Source organism: Myotis nattereri, assembly GCF_964212035.1.
Source record: "Myotis nattereri genome assembly, chromosome: X".
NCBI lineage: Eukaryota > Metazoa > Chordata > Mammalia > Chiroptera > Vespertilionidae > Myotis > Myotis nattereri.
In genome coordinates this window covers 23,914,505-23,929,822 of record NC_138078.1, presented here as the reverse complement: position 1 = coordinate 23,929,822, position 15,318 = coordinate 23,914,505, and the positions used below count along the sequence as shown (strand labels likewise).

Below are 15,318 nucleotides of genomic sequence, written 5' to 3'. Positions count from 1 at the left end.
AAAAATAGGAAACTATATTTTATTTCGTGTAAAGGGCAATGCCTTGGTCACTGATTGGAGTAGGGCAGTGGTCGTCAAACTGCGGCTTGCGAGCCACATGTGGCTCTTTGGCTCCTTGAGTGTGGCCATGAAGTTTCAATTGCACTGTACGTGCGCACCTGCATGAGGTATTTTGTGGAAGAGCCGCACACAAGAGGCCGCAGTTTGCCGACCACTGGGATAGGATATTTTAATAAAGATAATATTGTTCCAAATAATGTTCCTTCCTATTCTAATACATCTAATACTAAAAAAATAAACAAAACCAGGGAGGTCTGTTTTCCAAAAGATATATCTCTGAGTGGTGATGTTTTTCCCCCTCCCAATTTTTGTAAATTTATTTTTTTGTCTTTGACTACTTGGACACTTCTTTGTTTTCCTCATTAAGAAAACAACAACAAACCTTGTTATACCATCCATCCAGTCATAAAACTATTGGCCTTTATTCTAAGAACTGGCATTGAGCGATGGAAATGACAGCCATAACCTCTATACTCACTAGAGTTCATAGGCTAAAATAGAGACAGACAGTTAATGGAAAATTACAGTATGGTGTGATCCATGCTAAGACAGAAATACAAGGTACAAAAGAGATCATAGGGTGTCAGTGACAGCCACCTGGAAGGGAGGATGTCCATTTTTCCAAGGTCAGCCTCAAAGGATAAATGTAAATAAGCCAATAAAAGGAAGTTGGGATTGTTCTAGGAAGTTGGAACATGTTTAAGGCCAACTATCAAGAAGGACATACTATGTACTGGGAAATAAAGAATGAACTTTATAGCTAGGCAGTGGTTCTCAACCTTCTGGCCCTTTAAATACAGTTCCTCATGTTGTGACCAAACCATAAAATTATTTTTGTTGCTACTTCATAAGTGTAATGTTGCTACTGTTATGAATCGTAATGTAAATATCTGATATGCAGGATGGTCTTAGGCGACCCCTGTGAAAGGTTTGGTCGACTGCCAAAGGGGTCGCGACCCACAGGTTGAGAACCGCTGATAGAGCAAGGAGTAGAAGATGCCAACAAAGGCACTGAAGGGACTTTAAAGCAATATTAAGGGTATGGGTTTTACCTTAAAGAAAAACAATCACTAGAAGATTTTAAGCAGAAAGCCATAATTTCATTTTAGAAAGATCACAATCTAGCTGCTTTGCAGATGGACAGTGACAGTGTGGGATGGTAGCCAAGAGGGTAGTACCAGATTTGAGGAAAGAGATGGTAATAGCTTTAAGTAAAGATAGTGGGGAGAGGGAGAAAAGGAGGAACACAAGGAATATTAGGAGGTAGATGAAAGAATTGGTGATTTGTTGTCATATTACATGAAAATGGTGAAGGATGTGATAGAGGAAGAGGAAATATCAGAATTATGCCTAATGCAATTATGCCTGAAGCAACGATTAATTGTAAATATCTGAAATACAGAAAAATGCAGGAAAAGAGCAAAACCAAATTGGGGGGTGGAAAATAAAGTAGAAGTAGACACATGGGGACCACATTTGGTTGATTTGCTCAGTTTTGGTTGCTGTGGGACATCTAAGAGGAAATGTCAAGTAGGGCAATATATATTCAAGTTTGGGAATTAAGGGGGAAATCTGGACTAGAGATGTAGAGTTGAGAGTTGTCAGCATATGAGGTGTACTTGAAACTAAGGATATGGGTAGAATGCAAAGAAAGGAAAGTCTAGGACAAAATCCTGAAGATGTATACTATCATGGTGCTGTTCTCCCTGCTCTGGAAGCATCATGAGACTTCAGCTCCTTTTCCCATTGATCCAGATGTCTTTAGCCTTATTCTTACTTGAGTAACGCTGTGTTCCAGGTAGGTTTTATTAAAAAACATGACATTTCCACTATACTTTAAGATTAAGCGCCAATATTTATATTCTTTATGTCATGTCTACTATTCTTTTTTGATTGCGGTAACATTGGTTTAGAGCATTATATGTTTCAGGTGTGCAGCATTATCATTTGGTCACCGCCAACAGTTTAGTTTCCAGTGGTCACCATGGGATTAACCCCCTTTACCAGTTTCATTCCTTTTCCCTCTGATAACCAGCAATCTGTTGTGTGTCTCTATGTGTTTTTTATTGTTGTTTTGTTTGTTTCTGATTTTGGTTTTTTATATTCCACATATGATTGAAATCATATGGAAGTGTCATTTTTCCATCTAACCTGTTTCACTCACCCTGATACCCTTAAAGTCTATCCATGTTGTTGCAAATGGCAGGATTTGACAATTTTTTCATTCATCCATCAATGGACACTTAGGTTGTTTCCATATCTTGGCTACTGTTAATAGTACTGCAATGAACATAAGTGGGCATCTATCTTTTGGAATTAGTGTTTTTATATTCTTAAGATAAATACCCAGAGGTAGAATTTCTGGATGATATGGTATTTCTATTTTTTAATAGAGGAATCTCCATTCTGTTTTCCATAGTGGCTGGACAGTGAACATTTCCACCAACAATGCATGAGGGTTCCCTTTTCTGCCCATTCTCACCGACACTTGTTTCTTCTCTTTTGGGTGATTACCTTCTAATAGTTGTGAGCTGATATTTCATTGTGATTTTGCTTTGCATTTTCCTTATAATGAGTGATACTGAACACCTTTTCATGTGCGTGTTGGCCATGTTTATGTCTCCTTTGGAAAAAATGTCTACTCAGATTCTCTGCTCATTTGGATTCTTGTTGTTGTTGACATGTATGAGTTCTTTATATAGTTTGAATATTAACTCCTTATGGGATATATGATTTTCAAATATCGTTTCCCATTTGATAGGTTGCCTTTTCAGTCTGTTGATGGTATCCTTTGCTGTGCAGAACCTTTTTACTCTGTTGTAGCCCCATTTGTTTATTTATTTATTTTGTTTTCCTTGCTTTTAGAGTCCAATCAAAATAGCACGGCTAAGATTGATGTCAAGGAGCTTACTCCCTGTGTTTTCTTCTAAATATCTTATCATTTCAAGTGTTTATTTATTTTTTTATTGATTAAGTTATTACATATGTGTCCTTATCCCCACATTACCCCACATCACCCCCACTCATGCCCTCACCGCCACCACCCCCCGTTGTCTGTGTCCATTAGTTAGGCCTATATGCTTGCATATAAGTCCTTTGGTTGATCTCTTACCCCCACCCTCCCCTACCTTCCCTCTGAGGTTTGACATTCAAGTTTTTAATTCATTTTGAGTTAATGTTTGCAAATTGTCTAACAGTCTTTATATAATAAAAAAAGCAGGATCATTAAAAAAACCCAATCATGGTCTGTGGGAAGGATAGTTCCACTGTACCAGATAATCATGCCTATATATTGTATAATAAGAGAAAATACTTGATCTGTTGCATTAATTAAAGAATTCTTGAAAAGTGGCCTATCCCAATCCTTACTCTCATGACTACTCTTTTAAAGGTGAACAGATCCTCAAAGGGAGACTCTGTGACATGTTCAGCATGCTATTTATACTTGAAAAGTGTTAAATTATTCAAAATCATACTTATAGTAGCAATCAAGATTAATTGCAGCTATATTAGGATTACTTATTATTTGTTCTATTTTGGCAGGAACACAAATCCAATTGTACAAGCAATTTCCATAATCCAAATTGTGAGAGAAGAGGGGGAAAGAGGCCATGCAAAACTAGTTGAAATAGTATTTAAAGTAAATCTTTAACCAGATGGATATCTAAAATTCCCTTTTTGAAAAGGAGCTTGATTCTGAACAGATTGTATATGTGTCTCACTGGTGGAAGTGGATTATCTATCTTGAATTGGATTGTGATGACGATGACCCTATTCTAAGTAAACCAAATCCTTTGAACTATGTAATGAGGTCAGGAGGAACATTCGGCCTGAGAACAACAGATTGCAATGACTGAAATTATTTCACTAATGTTTTATCCAGCCTCTTTTCTTGATGTACATAATATTGTGGTTTTGTCCTTCAGAGATTCCTGATCCTGTATTTGTGTGTGCTATCTCTCTTTTCTGATTATTTATTTTTATAAAGTAGAGCTGAATGAGGGGCAGGAAGCTGCGAAATCTGTCTTACAAAAAGGTGATTGTGGAAGAGTCTAGAATCTTTATTAACTTTGCAGCAGGATTGCAGAAAAATAATGAGCAAACATTTAACTTATTCATTCTTATTTCTTCTTCAGGCCGTGAGGAGGCAAAAGTTGCTTGAACAGAGTATCCAGTCTGCCCAGGAAATTGAAAAATCCTTGCACTTAATTCAGGAGTCCCTCTCATCCATTGACAAGCAGTTGGCAGCTTATATTGCTGACAAAGTGGATGCAGCTCAAATGCCTCAGGAAGCCCAGGCAAGTAGACTGGGAATGAGTTTCTGTTCTTTTGTTTTTTTACTATCAGAACAAGATATTGCTGAATTTCCAACTTACATTTTATTCAATTAGTTTTACAGAGGATTATTTAATTGAATGATTGGACTATGTGGAGGTGAAGGGAGAAAAGGAGCTCTAGATTAGCTCTGTAAGATTTATTTTTGAAAATATGCAATGGTAGGAATTTGAATAGAGACACATACAAGACAGGGTCACTGTCACACTGAAGGCTGCTCTTTCTCAATATTTTCCGACTGGTATCCATAAACCATGAAAAATCATAGGAATTTAAATGGTAAAGAAAATATTTTAATGGTGCTATTGAAAATGCAGGATCAAACATTTTATCAGCTCATCTTTGTTATCTTGGAATTGCAAGCCATATTAAATCTATATTTTCATACATTTAATGTGTTGTGAGTAGTTAATGAAAAGAACTTAGAGATGCGGATTTCCATTTTATCACTAATCATTCTATATTTACACACACACACATTCATCTCCATTCAGTCGAATGATAAAATGTGTTAAAAGTTTTTCTATAATGAGAGTTATAAAGTAATGAAAATAAGTCAACTTTATACTGAGCAAATTTAGGCTACATCTAAATTAACTCACATCTTGGAAAGTACTTTTAAAACTGTTAGTAGCAAAATTGAAATAGGGAAAAGCTATTGTATTAGAAAAAAATGGGAAAATGGGAACTTTTAGGGAAAACATCTTATTTAGCTGAAAAGGTATGGGACCCTAAGTGTTTTCTTCCATTTAGTAGTATATATGAATGCAGGATTCTATGAAAATTAATATAACATACCAGATAGTTTGTAATAACATAGCATAATTTTATTTTTAAATAAAAAGTTATAGTAATAGTATTAACTATAGAAGTTCAAAATACTTGTGAATAAAAACACAGATAAATTAAGAAATTTCAAGTCTACTTGAACAAAGGATTTTGAGTACTAATAAGCTCAAATTTATTTTTCATGCATTTCTGGTTGCACCTGCATTTTCAATACAATTCTTGACTTTGAATTCTCCAAGTGGTAATATATAATATTGGAAAAAGCAAGCCCCCTGAAAGATATTGAAATATTCTTCACTATGATTTTCGTTTAAGATGACAGCAAGTGAATTGTTTTCTCGAACAGAATTATCAAGTACCCAGATTTACTTCAAGGATTGCATTTACTGAAGCTCAATTTGAAACTCCCTTGAAAGAAACAAGTAGAGAATAAAGAGGTTGTCTGTGAAATCAGAACTTAAGCACAATGTATCATACCAGGAACCCACAAAGAATTCCACCAAAATGACATTTTTCTAATAATAAATAACTGGGAATTTATTTTTTCTTAGAATTTCTAATTTCTAAGAATTAATACTCTGTATTAATAAAAAGAACAGTTTCTTTGGATTTTATAAAATCTCATTGATAATTAAAAGATTAGCAGGCTTAGCTTTCCCTTTTCCAAAACTGAGTACTTGCTTTAATACATCACTGAGAAGCAGGACAGAATGAATGGCATTACCATGTTTGGTTATCTTCTGTATGTGCTCAGATTTCCTGTCAGAAACTGGCCACATGGATTTGTGGATGTCTGACTCCACCGTGTGGTGCACTAGCAGTTTTGCTACTAAATGTATATTTGTTAATGAAACTTTCTTTTTCTGCCTTTTAAGATTGTTTGAGCTTCTCAAGTGTAAAAAAAAAAATCTTAACATTAAGGAAGTGTATACAATGTGTACAACTTTTGACAGGTAAACTCTTATTATATATCAAAGTAGTAGATCAAGATACTTCCTTGCATTCCATTTGCACTTTTAACTCTAGGGCAGGAATGAGCTTCCCACTGCCCCCAAATGTTAATTGATCATTTCTCGGTCATGATTAGAGAATCAGGCCTTTTAATGTTAAATTGGATTCAAACGATTTTACTTTTTTATTTTGTGATATGAGCTTGGAGGAACAAAGCTTACTTTTTCAGACAGTGAAACTACATACTGCAAGAATATCAGAGCATGTGTTCAACTGAGTATTTTCTTTAAAATTATAACCCTTAAACCAAAATCTTAGATCATATGACCACAGCATCAGCTGCCCAATGCCAGTCCATTTAAAGAGATATTTTTTCCAATTAAAATACAAATTTCAGATGACATCCGATTGATTCAAATAGAGGAAAGCAAATAAGGAAAACTCTTCTAGTTTAGGAATCTATCTTCTAGTTATAGAAATCAGAAACGTTAGAGCTATTTAAAAAGTAGTATGATTAAAATATAAACACTGTGAGTGTTTCTTTCTTTACTCTTTAAGTTTCCTGAAGTACACACTAAAACACAGAGATTTTGTTTAAGCACCTAAAAATCCAAGTATCTAATGCTGCACCCCAGGCCAGTCACATCAGAATCTCTGGGTGGAATCAGTCATCAGAATTTTCAGAACCTCCCCCCAGTTATTCTAATGTATAGCCAATGCTAAGGGCAACTGTGGATATTACATTACTGGTAATGGCTGAATGTCTCCAGTACTTTTTTCACATCACATTTCTCACCACTCTTTGATAAAGATTCTCAGCTATGGCTGTGTCAGGATTTCAGTGGAAGGGAGTCCTGGTGGAAATCAAAATACTGGTGACTTTCTCTCCTACTTTAATTGTCCCCTTACTCTTATGAGAAATGGGTGAAAGTAGACAGCATAGCTGAGAACTCCTGCATGAACAAATTAATTTGGACAAGTAGAATTTTCAATATGGATCTTTGAGGATGAGCTCAGTTTGGTTTTATTATTTTCTTTTTTCTTCCTAATTTCACATATGATGATGGGTCTCTAAATCATTGTTGGAGTTGTCATAACTACTTAAGTGTAATGATTAAAATTATGAAGATACTTTATAATTTGCACTTTTTCAGTAATTTCATATTTTGAATCTCCAACATCTAAGAACAATCTCACATGTGGACCTACTGAAAATCTCCATATTATGTGTTGATGATGCACAGTTTATAGATGAAAACATGATCCTGTTATGTAAATAACCCCATGAAACATTGGGGTTGCCTGGCAGTGATTGAAATAGCTAAACTCACCCTAACCGGTTTGGCTTAGTGGCTAGAGCATCGGCCTGCGGACTGAAAGGTCCCAGGTTCGATTCTGGTCAAGGGCATGTACCTTGTTTGCGGGCACATCCCCAGTGGGGGGTGTGCAGGAGATAGCTGATCGATGTTTCTCTCTCATCGATGTTTCTAACTCTCTATCCCTCTCCCTTCCTCTCTGTAAAAAATCAATAAAATATATATATTTTTAAAAAGAAATAGCTGAACTGTCCTTCTACTTCTGTTTGGCAGATTCTGATCCCATCTTTTGTAACCTCATGTCCTCATAGTATATGTATGTGCATGAATAACAGGAAAAAAATAGAACAATTTAAGAAGCAAAAGCATTATCATCAAAGAAGAGGACTTCTTAATCAATATAGTAAAGTGCTCTTATATTTTGCTCAGCCAACTAAGACTTGGGATATTTCAGGTCCACCACAAACCAGATTTCTTCTTTCCATCTCTTTTGTTCATACCATTAATAATGTGGCTAAAACAGTATCAGTAGATAGAAAAGAGGGATCTTCTGTTTACTAAAGAACGCAATTAATTTAAAGTGATGGCATTAGTAGCAGATCAAAACAATTCATAATTGAGATCTTCCTGTATTTATGGAAGCTAAATTTTATAACTCACTTTAAATATATTGGGCCATATTTTAAAACTAGAGGCCCGGTGCATGAAAATTCATGCACTGGAAGGGGGGTCCCTCAGCCTGGCCTGCCCCTCTCACAGTCCAGGAGCCCTCAGGGGTGGGAGGCGATCAAGCGATCAGGGGAAGGTGATGCCCCATCACACCTCTGCTGCTTCCACTGCCGGCAGCACAAGCCTCGGCCGGCCCTGGTTACCTGAGGCTCGGGCAGCCCTGGGCAGCTGGGCAGCCGCCATCAGAGGCCTGCCTGTGCCTCAGGCCAGCTCTAGGTGGCTGGGCAGCTGCCATCTGAGGCTTGCCTGTGCCTCAGGCCGTCCCTGGGTGGCTGGGGGGATGAAGGGACTGGGAGCCATCTTATTGTGGCTATGGGTGCCTCCATCTCTGAGGGCATGGCAATCAATGAGCATATTCCCTCCTTATTGGCTGTGGGTGCCGCCATCTTTGAGAGCTGGGTGGTCAATTAGCATATTCCCTACTTATTGGCTGTGGATGCTGCCATCTTTTAAGGCAGGGCAGCAATTAGCATATTTCCTCCTTATTGGCTGTGGGTGCTGCCATTTTGTGATGGTGTGAGGGATAATTAGCATATTCCCTCTTTATTAGATAGGAGAAGTATTCCGAATGACTGTAAGTCAATGACTAACAAAATACTTAAATGCAGATTTTGGTCTATCAGATTCAGCTTATAATTTCATTACAGAATCAAAAAGACTTTTATAGTGTAAATAGGTACATTTGATTTTCAAATGACTCAGAACAGTCCAACTTTATAGCCTGCCACACTGATTTATGAATTAGTATAAAACCACATAGGGGAATTAACTCAGGATTTATGTGATAATGAAACAATTTTATAACAGAAAGTGGAGAACTGTTACAAAGATTTGGGTTCCATATGCAGCAAAATCTCAGACATCTGTGAGAGCAATATATTTACGGATACATCTGCTAGAGCATAGGGACATAAGGGGAAAGTAAACAAATGGGACTACATTAAAATAAAAATCTTCTGCACAGCAAATAAACAACTAAATGAAAAGAGAGCCCACTGCATGGGAGAACATATTTGCCAATGATACATTCAATAAGGAGTTAATTTCCAAAGTATATAGGGAACTCACACAACTGAACAAAAGGAAGAAAGCAATACAACTAAAAAATGGGCAAAGGATCTAAATAGACACTTCTCCAAAGCAAACTACAGATGGCTAACAGACATATGAAAAAATGCTCAAAGTCACTGGTCATCAGAGAGATGCAAATTAAAACCACAATGAGGTATCACCTCACACCTATCAGAATGGCTATCATCCACAAATGATAAGTTCTGGCGAGGATGTGGAGAAAAGGGAACCCTAGTATACTGCTGGTGGGAATACAGATTGGTGCAGCCACTATGGAAAACAGTAAGGAGATTCCTCAAAAAATTAAAAATGGAACTCCCTTTGACCCAGTCATCCTACTACTAGGAATATATCCTAAGAAACCCGAAACACCAATCAGAAAGAATGTAAGTACTCCTATGTTCATAGCAGCACAATTTACAATAGCTAAGATCTGGAAACAGACCAAGTGCTCATCAGTAGATGAGTGAATAAAAAAAGCTGCGGTACATTTACACCATGGTATACTATGCAGCAGTAAAAAAAAAAAGGATCTCTTCCACTTTGAGACAGCATGGAGGGACTTGGAGAGTATTACGCTAAATGAAATAAGCCAGTAAGAGAAAGACAAGTACCACATGATCTCCCTCATATATGGAAACTAATGAACAAAATAAACTGCTGAACAAAATAGATCCAGAGACATAGAAGCATGGAACAGACTGTGGAACCTCAGAGGGAAGGCAGGGGTGGGTGGGTGGGAAGAGATCAACCAAAGAATTTATATGCATACTAGAGGCCCTGCCTCAGCCTGGTCTATGATCAGGGCCATCTTCCCCCGCTGCCTGCAGCTGGCCCCACCCTCCGCTGCCACTCAACCCCAGTTCCCCATTTACCATCAGGTGATCAGAGCTTGCCGGCTGGGGGGAGGAACCTAGAGGTCGGCCGTTCCACCTGCTTGATGGCCCTGCCCCCACCATGGGTGGCCCTCTGTGTGTGGGTGACTGGTGGGGCAGGGGCCACCCATGTCCCCTGCCACGCACCCCCATTTCCCCATTTGCCATTGGGCGATCAGAGCCTGCCAGCCAGGGAAAGGGACCGAGAGGTGGTCAGTGCACCTCATAGTGACTGGTCAAGCAGTTGTTCTAGTTGTTCTGCTGTTAGGGTCAATTTGCATATTACCCTTTTATTATATGGGATAGAGGCCTGCCAGGGCCAGCCTGACAGGGTTGAGCCGGGCTGAGGCAGGGAGGTGGGAATTGAGAAAAGAAAGAAAGACAGGAAAGCGGGGTCGGGAGGACCCCAGTTCTCTTGATGAACTGAAGCGAGTTTATTAGCTATACAATCCTATTTATACACAACACACTGAATCGGAGGTCTGTCAAGAGGAATGTATTCTTTGTTCCTCTTAATCTCTGAGGGAGAGATACAGCAGAAGGACAAGTTCTCAGTACAGCATATCTCAGTAAATAGTTATAGACTTCTTGGCAAGCTATGAAAGGCTCTTCTTATTCTACAAATGTTACTCCCATTCTACTGATAATCGCCATCCAAACAAGTCTGGGAAAACTGTGTGGGTAAGGGTCCCAGCCTTGCTAGCCCCTGCAGGTGCAAGGACCTTGCCAGCTTACATCTGGCCCCCAACAGAGGCCAAGTGCACAGGTGGGGGCTGGCTGGCCTTCCCTGATGAGGGCCCCAGATCAGGGTGGGGGTCCCCATTGGGGGGCAAGGCCGGCCAGGGCGAGTAGCCATGGTCATCCTGCCATTAGGGTCAATTTGTCATATTACCCTTTTATTATATAGGATATGAAAAACCTATGAACACAGATAATAGGGTGGTAAAGGCCTGGGATGGGGGGATGAAAGTGGGCTAGAAGAGGTCAAGGGGGGAAAAAGAGGACGGTTATAATAATAAAAGCATAATATGCTAATTAGACTGGATGTCCTTCCAGATGAAGCCGGGGCTGCGAGGGAAGTCTGGGTCCCAGGTGCCAGAGGGAGGCCGGTGCCAGCAGCCGGGGGAAGGAATGCCTACTCTTGCACGAATTTCGTGCATTGGGCCTCTAGTATATAATACTTTTAACAATAAAGATTTAAAACAAACATAAAATTGGAGTTCCAGTGGTAAATTCCACAAAGCCATGGCAAAAATACTGTAGTTTATTTTACCCAGCAGTGCAGATATAATGGTAAACACAGTGCAACTCATTTTAAGTCTTTTCTAACATTGAAATGCTACCTCTATGTGTTACTACATAGAACTCATTACTTCCTTATTTAGAATGCCTGTTAGTGTTTTTTTGATGTTTAATAGTGTGGGAGGTAATCACAAGTAAGAGTTGCAAAAGATGCAAGAGATTATAAACATGCTACACATCATTGACTGTACTTGGAAACACTGCATATTATGTCCTCACAGGATGTGTAATAAAGAAATGCATGTCTTTCATATTATAAACTCAGAAGTGCACTTTTTAATATTGCCATTAAATTATAGCATCCCACTGTGAAAATCTCTACAAATTTTAAATATAAAAGTGAAACTAGAAGCATCATACTGTGGTCACATTGAAGACTCTTGCAGTACTCCGAGGAGTTTGGAATGATTTAAATTCAACCTATTTTCCTTGTTTTCTCTATTTCAAATGGATATTTATTCCAAAAAAAGGTGACAGAGAAGTTAGGACTCTAAAATCACACCCAGATAATGCTTGTCATAGCACACCCTGTTTTTTTTTAATTGTTGGCAATATTACAGATATCTTCCATTCCTCCCCCCTTTGTCTCTCTCCTCCCAGTCCCTACACCACCCCAGGCCTTCCCCACACTGTTTTCTGTGTCTACGGGTAATGCATATATGAATATTAAATTCATGGGTTAATCTCTTCCTTTCTTCTCAACCCCACTTCCCTCTGAGATCGGTTAGTCTGTTCCATGCATCCATGTGTCTCACCTATTTTGTTCTTGACTTTATTTTGTTCATTAGATTCCACACATAAATGAGGACCTGTGATATTTGTCTTTCTTTGACTTATTTAACATAACATAATAATCGCCAGGTCCATCCATGCTACCACAAATGGTATGGAATCCTTTTTATAGCTGCATAATATTCCATTGTGTTTATTTTCTTTTTAGCATTTATGACTATCAGAAACTTCCTTATTTTTTTTTTATTAGCATTTTGTCTTTTTCTCTACCAACTCCCATTCCCTACACACCTAAGGTCAGCTACAAGAAAGCAGGACTGCATAGCAGGTCCTCAGTAAATATTTGATGCATTCATTAAATTCTACAAAGAGTTAAGCACTAAATATGTGTCCGATAAATGTCCTAGGAACTGTTAAGGAAAAAAAGTGGACAAGCAATGCATCTTTCCATAGCACAGAAGAAAAATGCAAATGAAAGAATTACTGGTCAACCAAGTTGAACATGATCATCAGTAACTTTTTTTTTATAAATGCAACTGCATAATATCATGAAAACATCTTGGCATAGTGCTTTATGACACTGCCAAGGTTTGGAACTTTGAAAAGACTTCCAAGATATTTTAAGTAGTATACCATAAAATGTTTCATGTGACAGGAAATGATTAATGGAAATTACATATTCCAGCCTTTCTATGTATTACATACTTTTCATGGACTGTACCATATGAATGATGACTGCTCACAAAGCATCCACAATATTTGATTTTATCTTTACAACAATATAATGAGTTAGATAAGTTGAATATTTATGTGCAAGAGACTGTTTGAACAGGCTATATTAGTGATTGGGAATGGGGATGGGGAGTTAGGCAAATACACTCACGGGATCATTTGGGGGGCTTAGAAATGTTCCAAAAATCAAATCGTGACTATGGTTGCACAATTCTAAATATTACTAAAATTCAGTGAGTTATTGAATTTTATGGTATGCAAATTATACCACAATAAAGCTAATTTTAAAAGACACTATTAATAGAGAATATTTCAAATAGTAAGTTTAAAAAATAACTTCAGCTTGCCATCAACTTTTCATTCTATTTTTTTTTTTTACATGCAGGAAAGGGTGAAATGTGAGGGATTTTGTTAAATAACCTGGAATTAACTTAAATTGTGATTATTGCCAAAACCGGTTTGGCTCAGTGGATAGAGCGTCGGCCTGCGGACTGAAGGGTCCCAGGTTCGATTCCGGTCAAGGGCATGTACCTGGGTTGCGGGCACATCCCCAGTGGGAGATGTGCAGGAGGCAGCTGATCGATGTTTCTCGCTCATCGATGTTTCTAACTCTCTATCTCTCTCCCTTCCTCTCTGTAAAAAATCAATAAAATATATTTTAAAAAATTGTGATTATTTATCAATGACCATAATGGTGTTCACTATAAGAGCCTACACAGTAATATCATAATGCTTCAATTGTTCTTAATTTAATACATTTAATGGATTTCACTTCTAAAGTATTTTTACTGATGGTGGGACTTTAACTTAGATCTTCATTCTCCACATTGATAATTATCTCTCTAAGAGCAAAAATTAACCTACAGCTACTACAGCACCCTGATATTTCTATAAGATATCCAAATTTCCCCCAAAGTTTTGTCTCTTCACTTATCTAATTTGGAAAGTAACCATAATTGCTTGAAAACGCATTTTTATAATGACCTATTCTATTATCATCACTTTTATAATTATTATAACTAAGAAGAATATCATTTCTCTGCTGTATTACAAGGATGAATAATTCCACACAATGTTTACTTTCAAATTTATAAGGGTCTGCCATCAAGTTTTCTTCCAAAAATTAACATGTTGTATTAACCTCTGGAGATTTATAGTCAACCTTGCATTTTTTTTCAGGCTTAAAGTTTAACCCAGACTTAATACACCACAGAAACGTGTTTATCCAGAAATTTGGTAATATACTACAGAACTCATATGTCAAAGAAAAATGTTTGGGAAACACTAAAATAGAATATTTCCTTCATATCACTCCTATCCCCAGAATGGAAGAAGATAGCGATCAGTTAATTTCTTAAAGCTCCTAAAATGATGCTCCACCAAAGTACTTATGAGTGAACTAAGTCAATAGGTAAATTTATTTTAGTGATATTAAATGTTTGCCATTTTGCCCTGGCTGGTGTGGCTTGGTTGGTTGGGTATAGGCCAGAGCACTGAAAGGTTGCTGTTTCAATTCTGGTCAGCGCCCCTGCCTAGGTTCCTGGTTCCATTCACAGTTTGGAGCATGCAGAAGGCAGCTGATCAATGTTAGACTCTTGAATCAAGGTTTCACTCTCTCTCTCTCTTTAGAAATCAATAAACTATTCTTTAAAAAAATAAGATAAATAAAATGTCATTACATAAATTTTCACACATACACATATATATGTATCTGTATGGATATATACATGTGCACAAATATATATTTATCTTAATAAATATGAATTGAAGGTTCCAATATACCTCACTTACTTGAAATACACTGTGGTCAAATTGTTAAATTATAACAAGCTCATTGCCTGATAAATATTTCTGATAAAAGTAAAAACTGCTTTATCTGATAAGACTTAATTTTAAGATACTATGCTTTCTAATTCATCCAATCAATTTATAGGACTTTTTTTTATAAACAATAATAAAAAGCTGTGTGAACTTTTTCTTCTTTACTTACTAAGTTATTACAAAGTATAATCTGAAACTTTTCAAAATTATCTGCCCTTGAGCATTATTATGTTTTAATGTCCTCCATATTTTAAAAGTACAGAATTTTCAAAATATTTTAATATATTTTCTTCCTTTAATTTTGTGACTATGTGTTCTATGTGGACATTTTTCCTTCCCAAGGATGCAAGTTCAAAATTGCTAATGTTTAAAATGACTAATCTAACAGTGTTACATTTCTCTATTAATAGTCTCAGTATGACATCTAATACTTTTCCTTTTGAAACATTTTAGTTATTTTCTCTGGAATCATTTTCTTCGACATCACAAAAGCTCTAATAATTATTTTATATAAAGTCTCCTTTATTCCATTAAACACTTAAGACAGCTACAGCTTAATTTTGCTTGTCATTTTCTGTCATTAATTTGATATATGAGAATGTCTG

The 15,318-nt window shown here is 37.1% G+C and overlaps 1 protein-coding gene across 2 annotated transcripts in view; it reads left to right on the top strand.

The window, feature by feature from the left end:
• The window catches only part of DMD (dystrophin), a 2,781,977-nt gene that overhangs the window by 1,313,505 nt on the left and 1,453,154 nt on the right, over nt 1–15,318 (top strand). For both annotated transcript variants that reach the window (XM_081115404.1, XM_081115406.1), the window contains one exon: nt 4,197–4,358. In XM_081115404.1, coding sequence (XP_080971530.1) covers nt 4,197–4,358 — 162 coding nt within the window. The remainder of the gene's footprint in view (nt 1–4,196; nt 4,359–15,318) is intronic.